The sequence below is a fragment of the Dama dama genome, chromosome 7 (genome assembly GCF_033118175.1).
Source record: "Dama dama isolate Ldn47 chromosome 7, ASM3311817v1, whole genome shotgun sequence".
NCBI lineage: Eukaryota > Metazoa > Chordata > Mammalia > Artiodactyla > Cervidae > Dama > Dama dama.
Window position 1 is genome coordinate 15480610 of NC_083687.1, and position 14220 is coordinate 15494829.

Below are 14220 nucleotides of genomic sequence, written 5' to 3' on the forward strand. Positions count from 1 at the left end.
CCAATGCTGGGAAAGATTGAGGGCAGGAAGAGAAGGGAGCAACAGAGGATGGGATAGTTGGATGGCATCACTGATTCAAAGCACATGAACTTGGGCAAACTCCGGGAGATGTCAAGCCTGGCGTGCTGCAGTCCATGGGGTCGCAAAGAGTCTGACTGAGCAACTGAACAACATCGGATTTTAGTTCCCTGACCAACAATAGAACCTGCATCCCCTGCATTGCAAGGTGGATTCTTAGCCACTGGACTACCAGAGAAGTCCCCAGAAGCTCTTGAGACAGAGCCCAGGAATCCCCTGTGACTGCTGGGTAGTCACCACAGGGCTGGGATGTGCTCATTGGTTCATCTCACTGGTCCTGCAGAGGATGGGTAGCTGGGAACTGCAGGGCACCCTCTCTGGATCCCCTGACCCTGGAGCAGAACCCTGTTCTGGCAGGGGTGTATGATAATTACTAGCACAGGCTCTGGGGTCTCAGGTTCTGCTTCTAGAAGAAGCCAGGCTCTGCTTCTAGCTGTGTGACTTCGGGCAAGTTATGTACCTACTCTGTGCCTCTGCTTCCAAAGGGGGATGTTAATCCTGACCTCTCATTGTGGCAGAGATTAAATATGTTCTGAGGTCACAGGTAAGTAAGCATCCTATAAATGACCAAGGTGGCCTATTTAGGATGCAAGGCCAGATGGTAGCAGATCCCAGGCCTCCCAGTATGGTTCAGACACAGCAGAGAGGACGGGAGACCCCAAAGTAGAAGAGCCTTCCATATCTTGATGGTAAAAAACTTTGATCCTGTTTAAGGAAGGGCCCTCCTGGTGAGGAGAGGTTGAGTGTCAGGGCAGTGGGTGCTGTTTGTGCCCATGTCCCACTTCCTCAGCTCACTTGGAATGTCAGTGCGGCTACGGTGGGTGGTCCTGTACTTGCTGCCCGAACCCCTCCCCAGGGTACCTAGGTGGCTCTGCTTTCCCACTCCAGGACTTTCTCCAAAACCTGGCAGGAGGTCTCTTAGCCCCGGGGCAAGCCCAGCCTGTGTTCTTGTCGGCTACCACTGCATAACCAACCAACCCCAAATGTAGAGGTTTAAAACAACACCAATCTTGTATTTGCTCTTGACTCTGCCATTTGGAGAAAGGCCAGTCTCTTCCTGCGGCCTCAGCTGGGGCCGGAACGTCCCAATGGCTCCTCAGCTGGGCAGATCCCCTCCAGGGCCTGGGTCTTCAGGAACTTGGATTTCTTACCTTGCAGCTGGCTTCCCTGAGATATGAAAGGAGAAGCTGCCAGGCCTCTTAACGCAGAAGATCACGTTGAGGTATTCTATCAAGCAAAACAGCCCAGGGCCAGAACGCATGCAAGTCCGCCAATGGACTCCACCTCTTGTTTGGGGAGTGGCAAGGTCAGTCTGCCGAGGACAGTGTGGGGTGGTGGTATCATTGGATGGTATGGTCGGCCACATCCAGCCTGTGTGGGAGGGAGGTGGAGATTGATGCCCCTTGGGCCATATTCTTTTTTAAATTAATTAATTTATTTTAATTAGAGGATAATTACTTTGCAATATTGTAAAGTACAATATTCCCATACATCAGCATGAATTGGCTATAGGCATACATGTGACCCTTCCCTCCTGAAACCCCCTCTCACCTCCCTCCCCACCCAATCCTTCCACGTTGTCACTTTGGGGGTCCCTGTGTCATATATCAAACTCCCACTGACTATCTATTTTACATATGGTAATGTATATGTTTCAAAGCTGTTTTCTCAAATCATCCCACCCTCTCCTTCTCCTGCTGTGTCCAAAAGTCTGTTCTTTATGTCTGTGTCTCTTTGTGGCCCTGTACATAGGATCGTTGGTACTATCTTTCTAGATTCCATATATATGTCCATACATATTGTCTTTCTTTTCCTGACTTACTTCACTCTGTATAATAGGCTCTAGTTTCATCCACCTTGTTAGAACTGACTCAAATGTGTTCCTTTTTATGAAGTGAAGTTGCTCAGTCATGTCTGACTCTTTGTGATCCCATGGACTGTAACCTACCAGGCTCCTCTGTCCATGGGATTCTCGAGGCAAGAATACTGGAGTGGGTTGCTGTTTCCTTCTCCAGGGGATCTTCCCAACCCAGGGATTGAACCCGGGTCAGCCGCATTGCAGGCAGACGCTTTACTGTCTGAGCCACGAGAATATAGCTGAGTGATATTCCATTGTGTATATTTACCACAAACTTCTTTATCCATTCATCTACTGATGAACGTCTAGGCTGCTTCCATGTCCTAGCTATTGTAAGTAGTGCTTCAGTGAACATTGGGGTACATGTGTCTTTTTCAATTATGCTTTGCCCAGAGTGTATGCCCCGTAGTGGGATTGCTAGATCGTATAGCAGTCTTACTCCTAGTTTTTTAAAGACTCTGCATGGCGGTTATATCAGTTTGCATTCCCACCAACGGTGTAAGAGTATTCCTTTTTATCCATACCCTCTCCAGCATTTACTGTTTGTGGAGATGAGATGAGATGTTTGTAGTGTAAGATGATACCTCCTTGTAGTTTTGATTTGCATTTCTCTCATAATGAGCCTTGTTGAGCATCTTTTTGTGTGTTTATTAGCCATCTATATGTCTTTTTTGGAGAAATATCTGTTTAGGTCTTCTGCCCACTTTTCAGTTGGCTTGTTTGTGTTTCTGGTATTGAGCTTCATGAGCTGCTTGTATATTTGGAGATTAATTCTTTGTCAAGTTGTTTTGTTTGCTATTATTTCCTCCTATTCTGAGGGTTGTCTTTTCATCTTGCCTATGGTTTCCTTCGTCCTGCAAAAGCTTTAAAGTTTACTTAGTTCTAATTCCGGTTTTATAGGAAATCTCCACACTGTTTTCCATAGCGGCTGTACTAGTTTGCATTCGCACCAACAGTGTAAGAGGGTTCCCTTTTCTCCATACCCTCTCCAGCATTTATTGCTTGTAGACTTCTGGATAGCAGCCACCCTGACTGGCATGTAATGGTACCTCATTGTGGTTTTGATTTGCATTTCTCTGATAATGAGTGATGTTGAGCATCTTTTCATGTGTTTGTTAGCCATCTGTATGTCTTCTTTGGAGAAATGTCTGTTTAGTTCTTTGGCCCATTTTTTGATTGGGTCATTTATTTTTCTGGAATTGAGCTGCAGGAGTTGCTTGTATATTTTTGAGATTAATCCTTTGTCTGTTGCTTCATTTGCTATTATTTTTTCCCAATCTGAGGGCTGTCTTTTCACCTTGCTTATAGTTTCCTTTGTTGTGCAAAAGTTTTTAAGTTTAATTAGGTCCCATTTGTTTCTTGCTTTTATTTCCAATATTCTGGGAGATGGATCATAGAGGATCCTGCTGTGATTTATGTCGGAGAGTGTTTTGCCTATGTTCTCCTCTAGGAGTTTTATAGTTTCTGGTCTTACATTTAGATCTTTAATCCATTTTGAGTTTATTTTTGTGTATGGGGTTAGAAAGTGCTTCTCTTGTTGTGGAGGTCCTAGGGTGCACAGATTTGGTAGATTTGGTGCAGGGGCTTAGCTGCCCAGAGGCACGTGGGATCTTCTCAGAGCGGGGGTTGAACCTGCATCCCCTGAGCCCTGGACCACCAGGGAAGGCCCGCCCTGGGCCCTTTTCCATCCTTATCTCCCTCTCCCTCTCTGCTACTTCTTCCAACCATCTTCCAGTTCTGTTCTTAGGCCTTGCTCTCCTGGACAACCAAATCCAAACAATAAATTTCCTCATGTGAAAAAAAAAACTCTTAAATTGAGCTATAAAATACTACACCTGGCTCCTGGGCAGTTGAGTAATCCCACAGGAATGGAAGTGAAAGGGCTTTGTAAACTGGGCAACCCTGAAACCAAGGTGAGGGGTCAGTGTGAGCAGAGATATTCCCGAGGGAAGCTCGGGGACTTGGGGGCTGCTGGGTGGGGGACCCAGGCCCCCGTCTTCAGGGAGTGCTGAGCAGAAGGGGTGCTACCGCCTTGGAGGTGATGAAAGGTGAGGACAGAGAGGTGTGGGGGGGAAGGGAGAGGGGGTGCAGACAGAGGGGCCTCCTGGAGTGTGAAGAGGTACGGAGTGCATCCTTGACCTGCCCACCAGATTCAGGTGACTTGGCACAAATGGGTGACTCACCAGCTCAACAGAGCCTGTGACAAGGTCCCTCAAGTCCATCCACCCAGCTCTGCGGGGACTCGCCCTCGGTCAGTCAGCCTCACCTCCTGATTTGGCCTCTGGCCGGCGAAGGGAGGGACTGAATTACAATGGGAGGGTCCAGGATTCTGGTTCCCTCACCCTCCACTCAGCAAACACCGAAAAGCTGAGCCCGTTTCCATGCCGGTCAGCTTGTGGTTGGGATCCAAGGTGAACAAGCCACTCCCTGATCTCTCGGAGGCTGCAGAACAGGAGATAGGCAGTTTGAACAGCACTGAAGCAGCCAGCCTGCTGAGGGAGGGGTCCTGGGCTCAGGGGAGGGACATCTGACCCAGGATCCAAGCACGGGGCAGGGGTGGGGGGCTGGGGGGAGGTGGGGGCCAGTAATGGTGGAACTCTTCTGGGAGAAGCTGAGATCCACCCATAAGTCTTAGAACGCATCCTTGAGAGAGGAAGGGCACTCTGAACAGGACTATGTTAGTGCTAAGTCGTTTCAGTTGTGTCCGACTCTGTGTGACCCTGTGGACTGTAGCCCACCAGGCTTCTCTGTCCATGGGATCCTCCAGGCAAGAATACTGGAGTGGGTTGCCATGCCTGGAGAATGCCATGGACAGAGGAGCCTGGTGGGCTACAGTCCATGGTGTTGCAAAAAGTCAGACACAACTGAACGACTAACAGGGAGAACATGGCAGGGTCGAACAGGGTGGCCTGGCTCATTTGGGAAATTTCGTTATGTCTGAGGCCCAGAGACACGGAAGGGGACAGACGTAACTGGAGACGGAGGCGGTGCCAGGAAGGGCAATGGGAGCCCCGAGGGGTTTAAAGCTGGAGATAGGGACTTTCCTGCCGGTCCAGTGGTTAAGACTCCAGGCTTGTCTTCCAATGCAGGGGGCACGGGTTCAGTTCCAGGTCAGGGAACTAAGATCTCACATGCTGTGTAGTGTGGTCCAAAAAAAGAAAAGAATGAAGCAGGAGATACAAGGGGTCAGATTTGAGTCTGGCTCCAGCCTGCTTGTTGAAGCAATGGCTAGGTGGAGGAGACCAGATAAGGGGGCTCACTCATTCATTTGACAAGCGCTCTGTGGTGTTCAACCAGGGGTCAAGCCACATGCTGCTGAGGAGGTCCAGGTGAGGGGTTGTAGTGGCCTAGATGGTGGCCAGGGTGGAGTGAAAGGGGCAAAGATTTTGGGAGGCTCTCTCACTGCATTATATAGACACAAGCTGGCATCTGAATCCTGGTCCAATATGTATGAATCTGAAAACTGGGGACCCGTTATTTCCTGGATGGATGACTGACAGGCAGGGCTGAGCCCAAGTCTCAGGGGTCCCGGGGGAGAAGCAGCCATTCCTGGAGACCCACCCGGAGTGGCCCAGCCCAGCCTGCCTCCTTCCTCCCCTTGCCTCTGCCCCAGGCTCCAGAAAGCTTCCATGCAATCCAGGCTGAGAATAACCTTTCCAGTAAGTGGGTGAAACCCAAACATCCCAGTTTCTTTTCCTTGGTGCTGGCACGGAGCTAAGTGACTCCTCCAGGGTCACACAGGAGTCAGAGGCCCAGCTGGGATCCAGAGTCTGTGCTTGTTTTCTATTTCTGAGCGCCTCTCCCACTAAGGTTGCAGGATCTTTGAGAGCAGGAACTGTCTTCTCCGTCCAACTTTGTTTTCTAGAGATGTCTCCCCTAGCAGATTAGGAACTTTCCAGAGGGTAGAATGAAGAATGGAAATACAATTCAGGGAAGCTGTTTTGCTGCCATTTAATAGTTATTTGGGGCTCCCCAGGTGGTGCTAGTGGTAAAGAATCCGCCTGCCAATGCAGGAGGCGTGGGTTCGATCCCTGGGTCGGAGAGATCCCCTGGAGGAGGGAATGGCAACCCACTCCAATATTCTTGCCTGGAAAATCCCATGGACAGAAGGAGCCGGGCAGGCTATGGTTCATCGGGGTGCAAAGAGTCAAACACGACTGAAGCGACTTAGCATGCATACACACAATAGTTGTTTGAATTTGTGACAGATCCGGTATTTGCCTCAGTCTCCTCATTTGTAAAACGAGGTTAATGATAATACTACCTATTGTGAGGATTGAGAGATATATGATAGAAGAGACAAGATTTTAAGAGTCTTGGGGGTATGAAGAGGACAAAAATACCAAGCAATACCAAGCACAGACCATGAAAAACAGCCAGAAATGAGAGCAAAGGCAACTTGACGGTAGGCTCCATGAATGGGATTTTTGTTCATGTTACATGCTGTAGTTTTCCAGGTGCCCGGGACACAGTCTGGTCCAGGATGGGTGTTCAGTGAGCACTAGTTGGAGGAATGAATAGAATTCCTTCTATGGAATGAATAGAGTCCAGGTGTTGATGGTGGACAGTGGGGTGCTGGCTCAGAACTAGGGTGGGAAGGCTTCTGGGAGTGGGTAGGGGAAGGCCCAGGCCTGGAGGGCTGCTGGGAGTGGGTATATCTGCTCCAGAACCCATAAAACTCTGAGGATTTGACAATGCACCCCTATAACCTTGCCTGGGTTATGGATCCAGTGTTAAGAGGGGGATTTCCCTGCCAGGATCCTCTCAGCTTCTAAACCACGTCCTCCACCTGCCATCCCCCAGGAGTTCATGGGCACAATGGCAGTGATGTGCGAGCTCACCCCTCCTCCACACACAGGGTACCCCTCCTCAGCCCTTGATGCTTCAGGAATCCCTCCTGGGCCCCACCCTCGGCTCCAGCTGCTGTCCCCCACTTCCTGTTGCTAGAAAGCTCCACTCAGAAAGCTGACTCATCTCTAGTCACAGTGGCCCAAGACCACAACTCAGCTCCTTTTATCATTTGTGAGCAACTCTACAAAGCTGTGACCAGTCAAGTCATACCGAGAGCCTTTGTGGCCTTCACCGCACAGGGGGCTAAAACCCTGTGCAATGGGACTGCTTGGAGCCACTTGGGTTGCGGGTGGGGGAGCTTTGTGAGATGGCCACGTGCTAAGGTAATAAATAAAATTGTTACTGGGTTGGCCACAAAGTTTGTTTGGGTTTTTCCAATACGTTGAGGCTGTAAGGGCCTATCGCAAACCAGAGAAGTTTGTGTGTGTGTGTGTGTGTTGAGAGAGAGGGACAGGAGAGGAGAGGGAGGGAGGGAGGGAGGTGGAGAGATGCTTTGGCAAAGGGAAGGATGGTATCAAGTCGTTGCAGAACCCGTTGGTATTTTAAAGACATATGATCCTCTATAAACACAGCCACACCCTCATGAAAAATGCGCCTCACTCCTGAAATCACAGAACTTTCCATTTTTTCCAACAGATTCAAACTTCTAACGAACGTCCTGTGCAGTGTGGGAAGGGGACCCTGAAACTGCCCTGGAAGAGGCCAGTCTCAAAACCACTGGGACCGCGAACTCTGCAAATCCTCCCCTTAAAGCAGCGGTCTCTAACCTTGTTGACACCATGACCATGGAAGACAATTTTTCCATGGACCTGGGGGGTGGGTGGGTGGGAGGATGGTTTGGGGATGATTCAAGTGCACTACATTTATTGTGCACTTTATTTCTATTATTATTCTTACATCAACTCAGATTATCAGACATCAGATTCCGGAGGCTGGGGACCCCTGCCTTAAAGGATGCAGACAGGCCCAGCAGAGCCTGTCTGCCTGAGCTTAGAAGGGCTGGTCTCCAGGGTCCTTTCCTGGCTCACCCTCCCGGACACCCTTTCAGGGGACGCCAGACAAGCAAGGACAAAGCAGGTGACTGCTCTCTTCTGGTCCTGGGGGCTGCATGGGTTTGAACCCAGGCTCACCATCTATGAAGATTTTCCCAAGTCACCTCTTGGGCCCGCTTCCTCGCCTGAAAAATGGCGATGTAATCCCTACCTCACGGGACTGTTGTGTAAAGCGTGTAGAACAGGGTCTGGCTGGCTGGTGACACCAGCCAGCCATAGTCCCCCGTACTCCTCTCCCCTGGTTCCTGACTCCTTCCTGGTTCTTGGACCCCTTCTGCAATGCTCTACCCCTGTCCTCATTTGGACCTGTTAGCTGTGACCTCCTCCATGAGGCCTGCCCTGACCACATCTTAAGCAGCCTGCCCCTTCTCCACCTCCCCGCCTCTTTGATGAGTTTGCTCCCTTCCTGACTACTCCAGTTCCCCCCTTGGCCCCCAGGCTGCCCTTAGTACCCCTTGTCCCAGTCCCTCCCAGACTGCCCCCCACCTTGTCCCCACAGCACACACCAGACTGGCTTGTCCATCTCACGTTTTATTGTAAAAATGTTAAAATAAATTACATTTTACTTCATTTCCAGTATGTACATACAGTGTATGTGATTCCAGGACAGCCAGTGACACCCCAGCCAAGTGGGGTCAGGACACTAAGATGAACTCGTTGAAACATTTCACAGAAAGACAGAAGGCCGCTTCTTCCCACCCCGATGCCAGGCCAGCACACCCCTGGGCTATGGACCGAGTCGGGTGTGGATACCCATGTCCATCACCTTCACTGCTACGGGTGGGCGGGGTTCCGGCCCTCTCTGGCCTCACACCACAGGGGAGGGGCCTGAGGGGCAGAGAGGGTGTTTGGGTGACACCCAGCATGCAGTCGCCTGCGACTGATGCCCTCCCCCCATTCTGACACCATGACCTTGGCTAAGGTCACCAAGAAAGGTCCGACTGGGTTGAGGGGTAGGAGAGTGAACACCAGACATCCCGATGCTTGGGACCCCACTCTTTCACCTTTCCTCCCCGCTTTGGCTCTGAAGCCAACAAGAGATGTTAGGTATTAAAAAAAACAGCAGTTCATTTAACAAAAGAACAAAACGAAACATGCAGGGCAGAGGCGGCCGGCTCTAGGGTGCGTATCTCGGAGAACCCCAGAACGCTGCCAGTCCCTCGCCAGAAAGAGTCTGTGTACAGTGTCACATTATCGTGTGCTCCCCGCATCGCAAACCCTTCCCTTTCTTACAAACACACAGCAGCTGGAGGGAGGAGCAGGATTCACGTATCTAGCTGGGCCCCACTTGCGAGCCAAGAGCGATCCGGGGAGAGGCGAGGCCCTTGTTCTCAGGGAACGGGGAATGAGGAGCCAGCGGGGCAGGAGCCAGGGCAGAATAAGCCCACTCCTCCAACTCCAGAGCCCCAGCCTCTCTTTCACTGCTCTCGGCTGCCTGCTGTTGCTTGGCCAAAAGGTGACCGAGGGAACGGGGCCCTGGGCTGGGCTCCGTCCCACTGAGTCCACAGGCGGGGCCGCGGGCCACGCTCGGGACCTGCTCTGGGTGCCCTGTCATCAGGAGTGCTTCAGCATCCGCCTTGTTAGCGCCCCGCCCCCTCCCCTAGAAAGACTCTTCCCTACTGAGGTTTGCAGCAGGGGGGGCCAGCCAGGCAGACGAGGTGGGACTGGGGGACGGTTAAACACGAACCCCAGGCAGGGCCCCGAGGTGCTAAAGTGCCCAGCGCCCCCCACCCAGGTTCTCACACCACCCTCACTCTCTCTCTGCAATGCCTATCTCAGTGCCAGGCACACAGGAGCCCGTTAATATTGGTGAATTCACAAGGTCAAGGCCCCCGACCTAAGAGAACCGTGTGACAGTCTTAACCGAACGACAGGACAATGACCCCCGCAGATGCAGACCTTGCTGGGAGCGGTCCTACCAGCCCAGGTGTCCATGAACCATCAGATACACCAGCCGTGCTCGGGACAGATGCCTCCCGCTACCAGGGCACCCATTCTGCTGGGGAACAGAGGGCCTGTCCTGGGCGCCGTGTCTGACCTGTGGCATCTAGCTGCAGGGGATGAAGGTGAGGACGGCCCCTGGCCCCCCACTCCCAGTTCCAGGGCTGCACCCCCCGCCACCAGGGGCCAGGGTCCCAGCCATGGCAGGATGCCCCAGGTTGAGAATAGAAGCCTTGGAAGAGGGGGTGGGGAGCCGGCCCCACCTCACGTGCCTTGGGGGCACTTTGCCTTGTTGTATTCGTTCATCAGCTGCTCATAAGGCACGGACAGCTCTGACTCTGTGCTGGTGAAGGTGGACTCGTCCGAGGAGGGGAACTCGCCCAGGTTCAGGGGCGCCTCGGCTGTGGGCCGCTCCTGGGGCCTCTCCTCGCCGGCCAGGTTGTCCTCCAGCGAGGACTTGGAGGTGTCCTCGTCCAACAGGCCAGCCTCCTTGTTCACAAAAGTGATGCTGGTGCTCTGGAAGATGAGCGGGTGGTAGTCCTGGGCATCCCACGCCTCGCCCTCCTCGCTGATGCGGTCCAGCTGGTTACTGAACACCTCGGAGGTGGGAGAGCCCTCTTCGGGGGGTCCGACCCCGGCTTCCTCTCCGCTGGGCCGCGACACGTGCCCTTTGCTCCGCAGTGTCTGGGATACCTCTTCCAAGCTGGGCACTCGGCTCTTGGAGTAGACCACCAGGGGGCTCAGCGAGGAGGGCAGGGCTGGCAGCCCGCCCCCCGGGGGCCCTGGCCCTGGGCCCCGCTCCCTACCGCTGCCTGTCTTCATGGCCTTCTTCCCGATTTGCTTGATGAGGTCGTTGTAAGTTTCCTCCTTTTTGGACAGGAAGCTGAAGATGTTGACGTCCTTGGACGCCGCACCGCTCGCCACCTGCAGGGCCTTCCTGGAGTGCGGGGAGCTCTCGAAGGACTCCTTTCGCCGCCGGCGCCGCTTCTTAATGGCCTTATGCACCTCCACGAACATGCTCACCTTCCAGTTGACAAACAGTGACAGCCAGGCCAGTCCCAGGTAGATCCAGAGCTCCACGAAGTAGCGGTACAGGGCGTGGTAGTTGGCGCTGGGGTTCACACCTGCAGGCGGGTCAGGAAGCCCAGAGGATCAGGAGAGGGCCAGCGGGGACCCGGAGACACACAGGGGGCCAAAGCCATGTCACCTGAGAGTGGACGCGGCTCGAGAACACAGCAGGGATGGGGACACACCAGGGAAAAGAAAGGATGCCTGTGCTGGATGCTGACGCCCCGTCATTCTGAAGGACCTTGGCCTGGTCACCCGTGTGCCTGTCCCGGACCCCAGCCTGGCCTTTCTCCACTGTGGAAGTCAGGAGAGTGGCTCCCAGGGGTGCGGGAGGCTCAAGGGGAGGGCTTTGGGGGAGGGTGGAGACAAGCCAGCGCCCAGCTCAGGAACTCAGCCATGAACCTTGGCCTTGCCGTGACTAACCAGCACACTGATTCACAACACTCTTTTGTGTACTCTGGGTGTACGTGCTACAGTTCCATGAAAACCTAGATAGAAATTACATGAGAGGGCAGCTTGCATCCTCCTCCGGGGCATGGATTCCCTCATTTAGCATAAGTGAGGCTGCCGGAGGGGCCTGGAATGTCCAAGAGCACAGGTCCTGGCAAGAATATCCTAGACAGTCTTGATTCTCCTTCCACTGATGTCTGGCCGGCCTCCTGGCTTCCTGTTTCTACCCTCCTCCTCCTGTAGCCTGTAGGGCTCTGCCCTCTGCATACCTTCTCCTTTGAGGCCAGGCTCCAGACACCTGCCCCAGGGAGCCCTCCCAGGTCACCCCACACAGCTCTAGCTGCTCCCCTACCCTCCAGGATCATGGAGATCTCACCTTACATTTCCAGGTATGTTGATCCATATCATTACCTATCCTATGTCCCCCTTCCCGCCCTGAGACTGGGAGTAACTTGTACAAGTAACTGCAGGAAGGGGGCCATTTCTAGAGTGGGGCTCCCTTAGGGCAAGGACTATAAACCCCTCATCAGACTGAAGGGGGTCTGAAGGCAAGGGGCTATCTCCCCGGCAGACAGGAGGTGCTGTTGATCTTGCTTAGGGCTCTGGTCATAAGCAGGTTATGAGGACAACCAGGGCCCTGCCCTCTGCACACGTGCAGAGCAACTCATCTGACTGTTTAACACCCTGTGATTGGTGGGTGCTATTCCTTTTTTTTTTTTTTAACCAATTTTACAGGTGGGGAAACTGAGGCAGAGGTTTGGCATCTTGCTGGAGCTAAGAAAGTATAATTAAAACATTTTTCTGTGCTTCCCTAATGCAAAGGCTTCTCCTTAGCCTGCTCTGGGCCTCATCAGCTAGACAAAGATGGGATTGTGCCTCCGTCTAAATTTATCTCCCAGGGCAGCAGGTTCAGATCTGCCAGTGTCAGAGCAGCGTTCAGGCCTCCCTTGCTTCTCTCACCCACTCAGCCGCCCAATCCCAGCATTCCAAGTCTCTATTTACAACAGGGCGGGAGGGCAGTGACCTGTCCCTGCTTCCAAGGAAGGGGGCAGGGAGAGATCAGAGGTCCTGGGGCAGAGGTAGGGGTCAGCGGCCAGGGCAGCAGGCACCGGGGGAGCAAACACCGGCTCAGTAAAGGTGAACAGGGCTTTTTCAGGAAGATTAAGAATCAAGATGCCGTGCAGCCCACAGGCACAAGGACATAAGTGGCTGACAAAGGGGCCAAAGAATCTTATCGCGCCTGGATTAAGGAGGGGAGGGGAGGGAGGGAGAGTCCGGGCCAGAGGGAGCGGGGAAGCTTGGGAGGAGGTCTTTTTTGTCTTTCAAGCTGCCAACGGCAAGAGCCAAGTTTCTGGCCTCTGAGTCAAGTGTCCAACACAGCGCCCTCATCACCTGTGAGCGATGGAAGGAGGCAGTGTGATGTGCAGCAGCCCCTGACTCGGCCCACAGGGTCTCGGGGTAACAGACACAAATCCAGCAGGCGGAAGGTCCTGTCTCTAGTCCATAGTGCACCTAAGTCCCTAAGCTCAGACGACGGGGGAGAAGAGAGGAAGAGACCAGACACAAAACAGGAACAGAGAAGAGAAAAGCCACCTTGTAAGACAGGAAAGGGCCTTCCCAGGGGGCGCTAAGGTAAAGAACCCACCTGCCAGTGCAGGAGACCTAAGAAGCTTGGGTTCAATCCCTGGGTCGGGAAGATGCCCTGGAGGAGGGCATGGGAACCCACTCCAGCATTCTTGCCTGGAGAATCCCATGGACAGAGGGAGCCAGGCGGGCTACAGTCCACGGGGTCACAAAGAGTCGTCCGACTAAAGCAGACTTCAAAGACTGAAGCAGCTCAGCACACATGCAAGAAAGGAAAAGAGAAGATGCCTGCAATGACTCTCTGCCTTGGTTTCCTCCTATAAGCGGCAGGGCCGGGTCAGGATCCCACTGGATGGAGACCCAGGACATGGGACGCCTACCAGGGCCCCACGATCAAAGTCAGCTGAGCTGAAACTGGAGGAGAAGCAGAGGAAGAGAGGGCAGGGAGGCAGAGGCAGGGGGCAGGACTCACCGGCCACGAAGTCGCCGAAGCCGATGGTGGAGATGGTGATGAAGGAGTAGTAGAGGCCCTCGATGTAGTCCCACTCCTCCGTCACCATGAACACAAAGGGCGGGATCACCAGGTGGACCAACACTCCCCACAGGATGAAGATGGCCGTGCACGTGATCTGAGCCTTGCGCTGAGGGATGGGCGGGGAGACCAAGTCAGACACAGTGGGGAGAACCCAGCAAAGCACCCAGAGTGCACCGAGGAAGTAGCCAGAGGGGAGGCCTCCTCACCTGGGAGGGCAGGGCACGCTGAAATGGCTCGCTTGCCGTCTGTCCTGACACTTCCGTATGGGGACCTAGGGATCCTTCCCACCCCCCATCACGGTCACTTGCCAGGGCCCTCCCCATCTCTGCCCAGGACCCAGGGGTGGGGACACACCAGGCTCACGCCTCTCTTGGTGAGGAACTGGCCCAGCCTCTTGGCACGTCCCCCGAAGAACTTGCCCAGGGCACTGATCCACGTCAGACAGAGCGGTACCCCAAAGAGACCATAGAAGACACAGAAGAGGCGCCCGGCGGGTGTCTTGGGAGCCACGTTGCCATAACCTGAGCAAGAAGAAGAGAGTGAGGCCAACAGGGCCACAGTGAGGGTGATGGACCCAGACTCAGGGTGGTCCCCACCTCCACCACACACACACACACACACACAGCTGGGGGAAAGCCCATTCTCGAAGATCACTTGACACTGATCTATTATCAGTACTTAAGAAACGAAAATTTCCTTGAGCATGCTATGCTCTTGATCCTTCATAGCACATGACGGTATGGGCTACTTCTCCATCAGACTGGGAGCTCCCTGAAGGTGGACTAAACCTCCAACATTAGCAA

The 14220-nt window shown here is 53.5% G+C and overlaps 1 protein-coding gene across 3 annotated transcripts in view; it reads right to left on the reverse strand.

Moving 5' to 3' along the window:
* Positions 1 to 8362: 8362 nt before the first annotated feature.
* The window catches only part of KCNK5 (potassium two pore domain channel subfamily K member 5), a 40909-nt gene continuing 35051 nt past the window's right edge, over positions 8363 to 14220 (reverse strand). For all 3 annotated transcript variants that reach the window (XM_061146620.1, XM_061146623.1, XM_061146621.1), the window contains exons 3-5: positions 13772 to 13938; positions 13355 to 13523; positions 8363 to 10904 (exon numbers count right to left, since the gene is read on the reverse strand). In XM_061146620.1, the coding sequence (XP_061002603.1) occupies positions 10045 to 10904; positions 13355 to 13523; positions 13772 to 13938 (1196 nt within the window). In that variant the 3' untranslated portion in view covers positions 8363 to 10044. The remainder of the gene's footprint in view (positions 10905 to 13354; positions 13524 to 13771; positions 13939 to 14220) is intronic.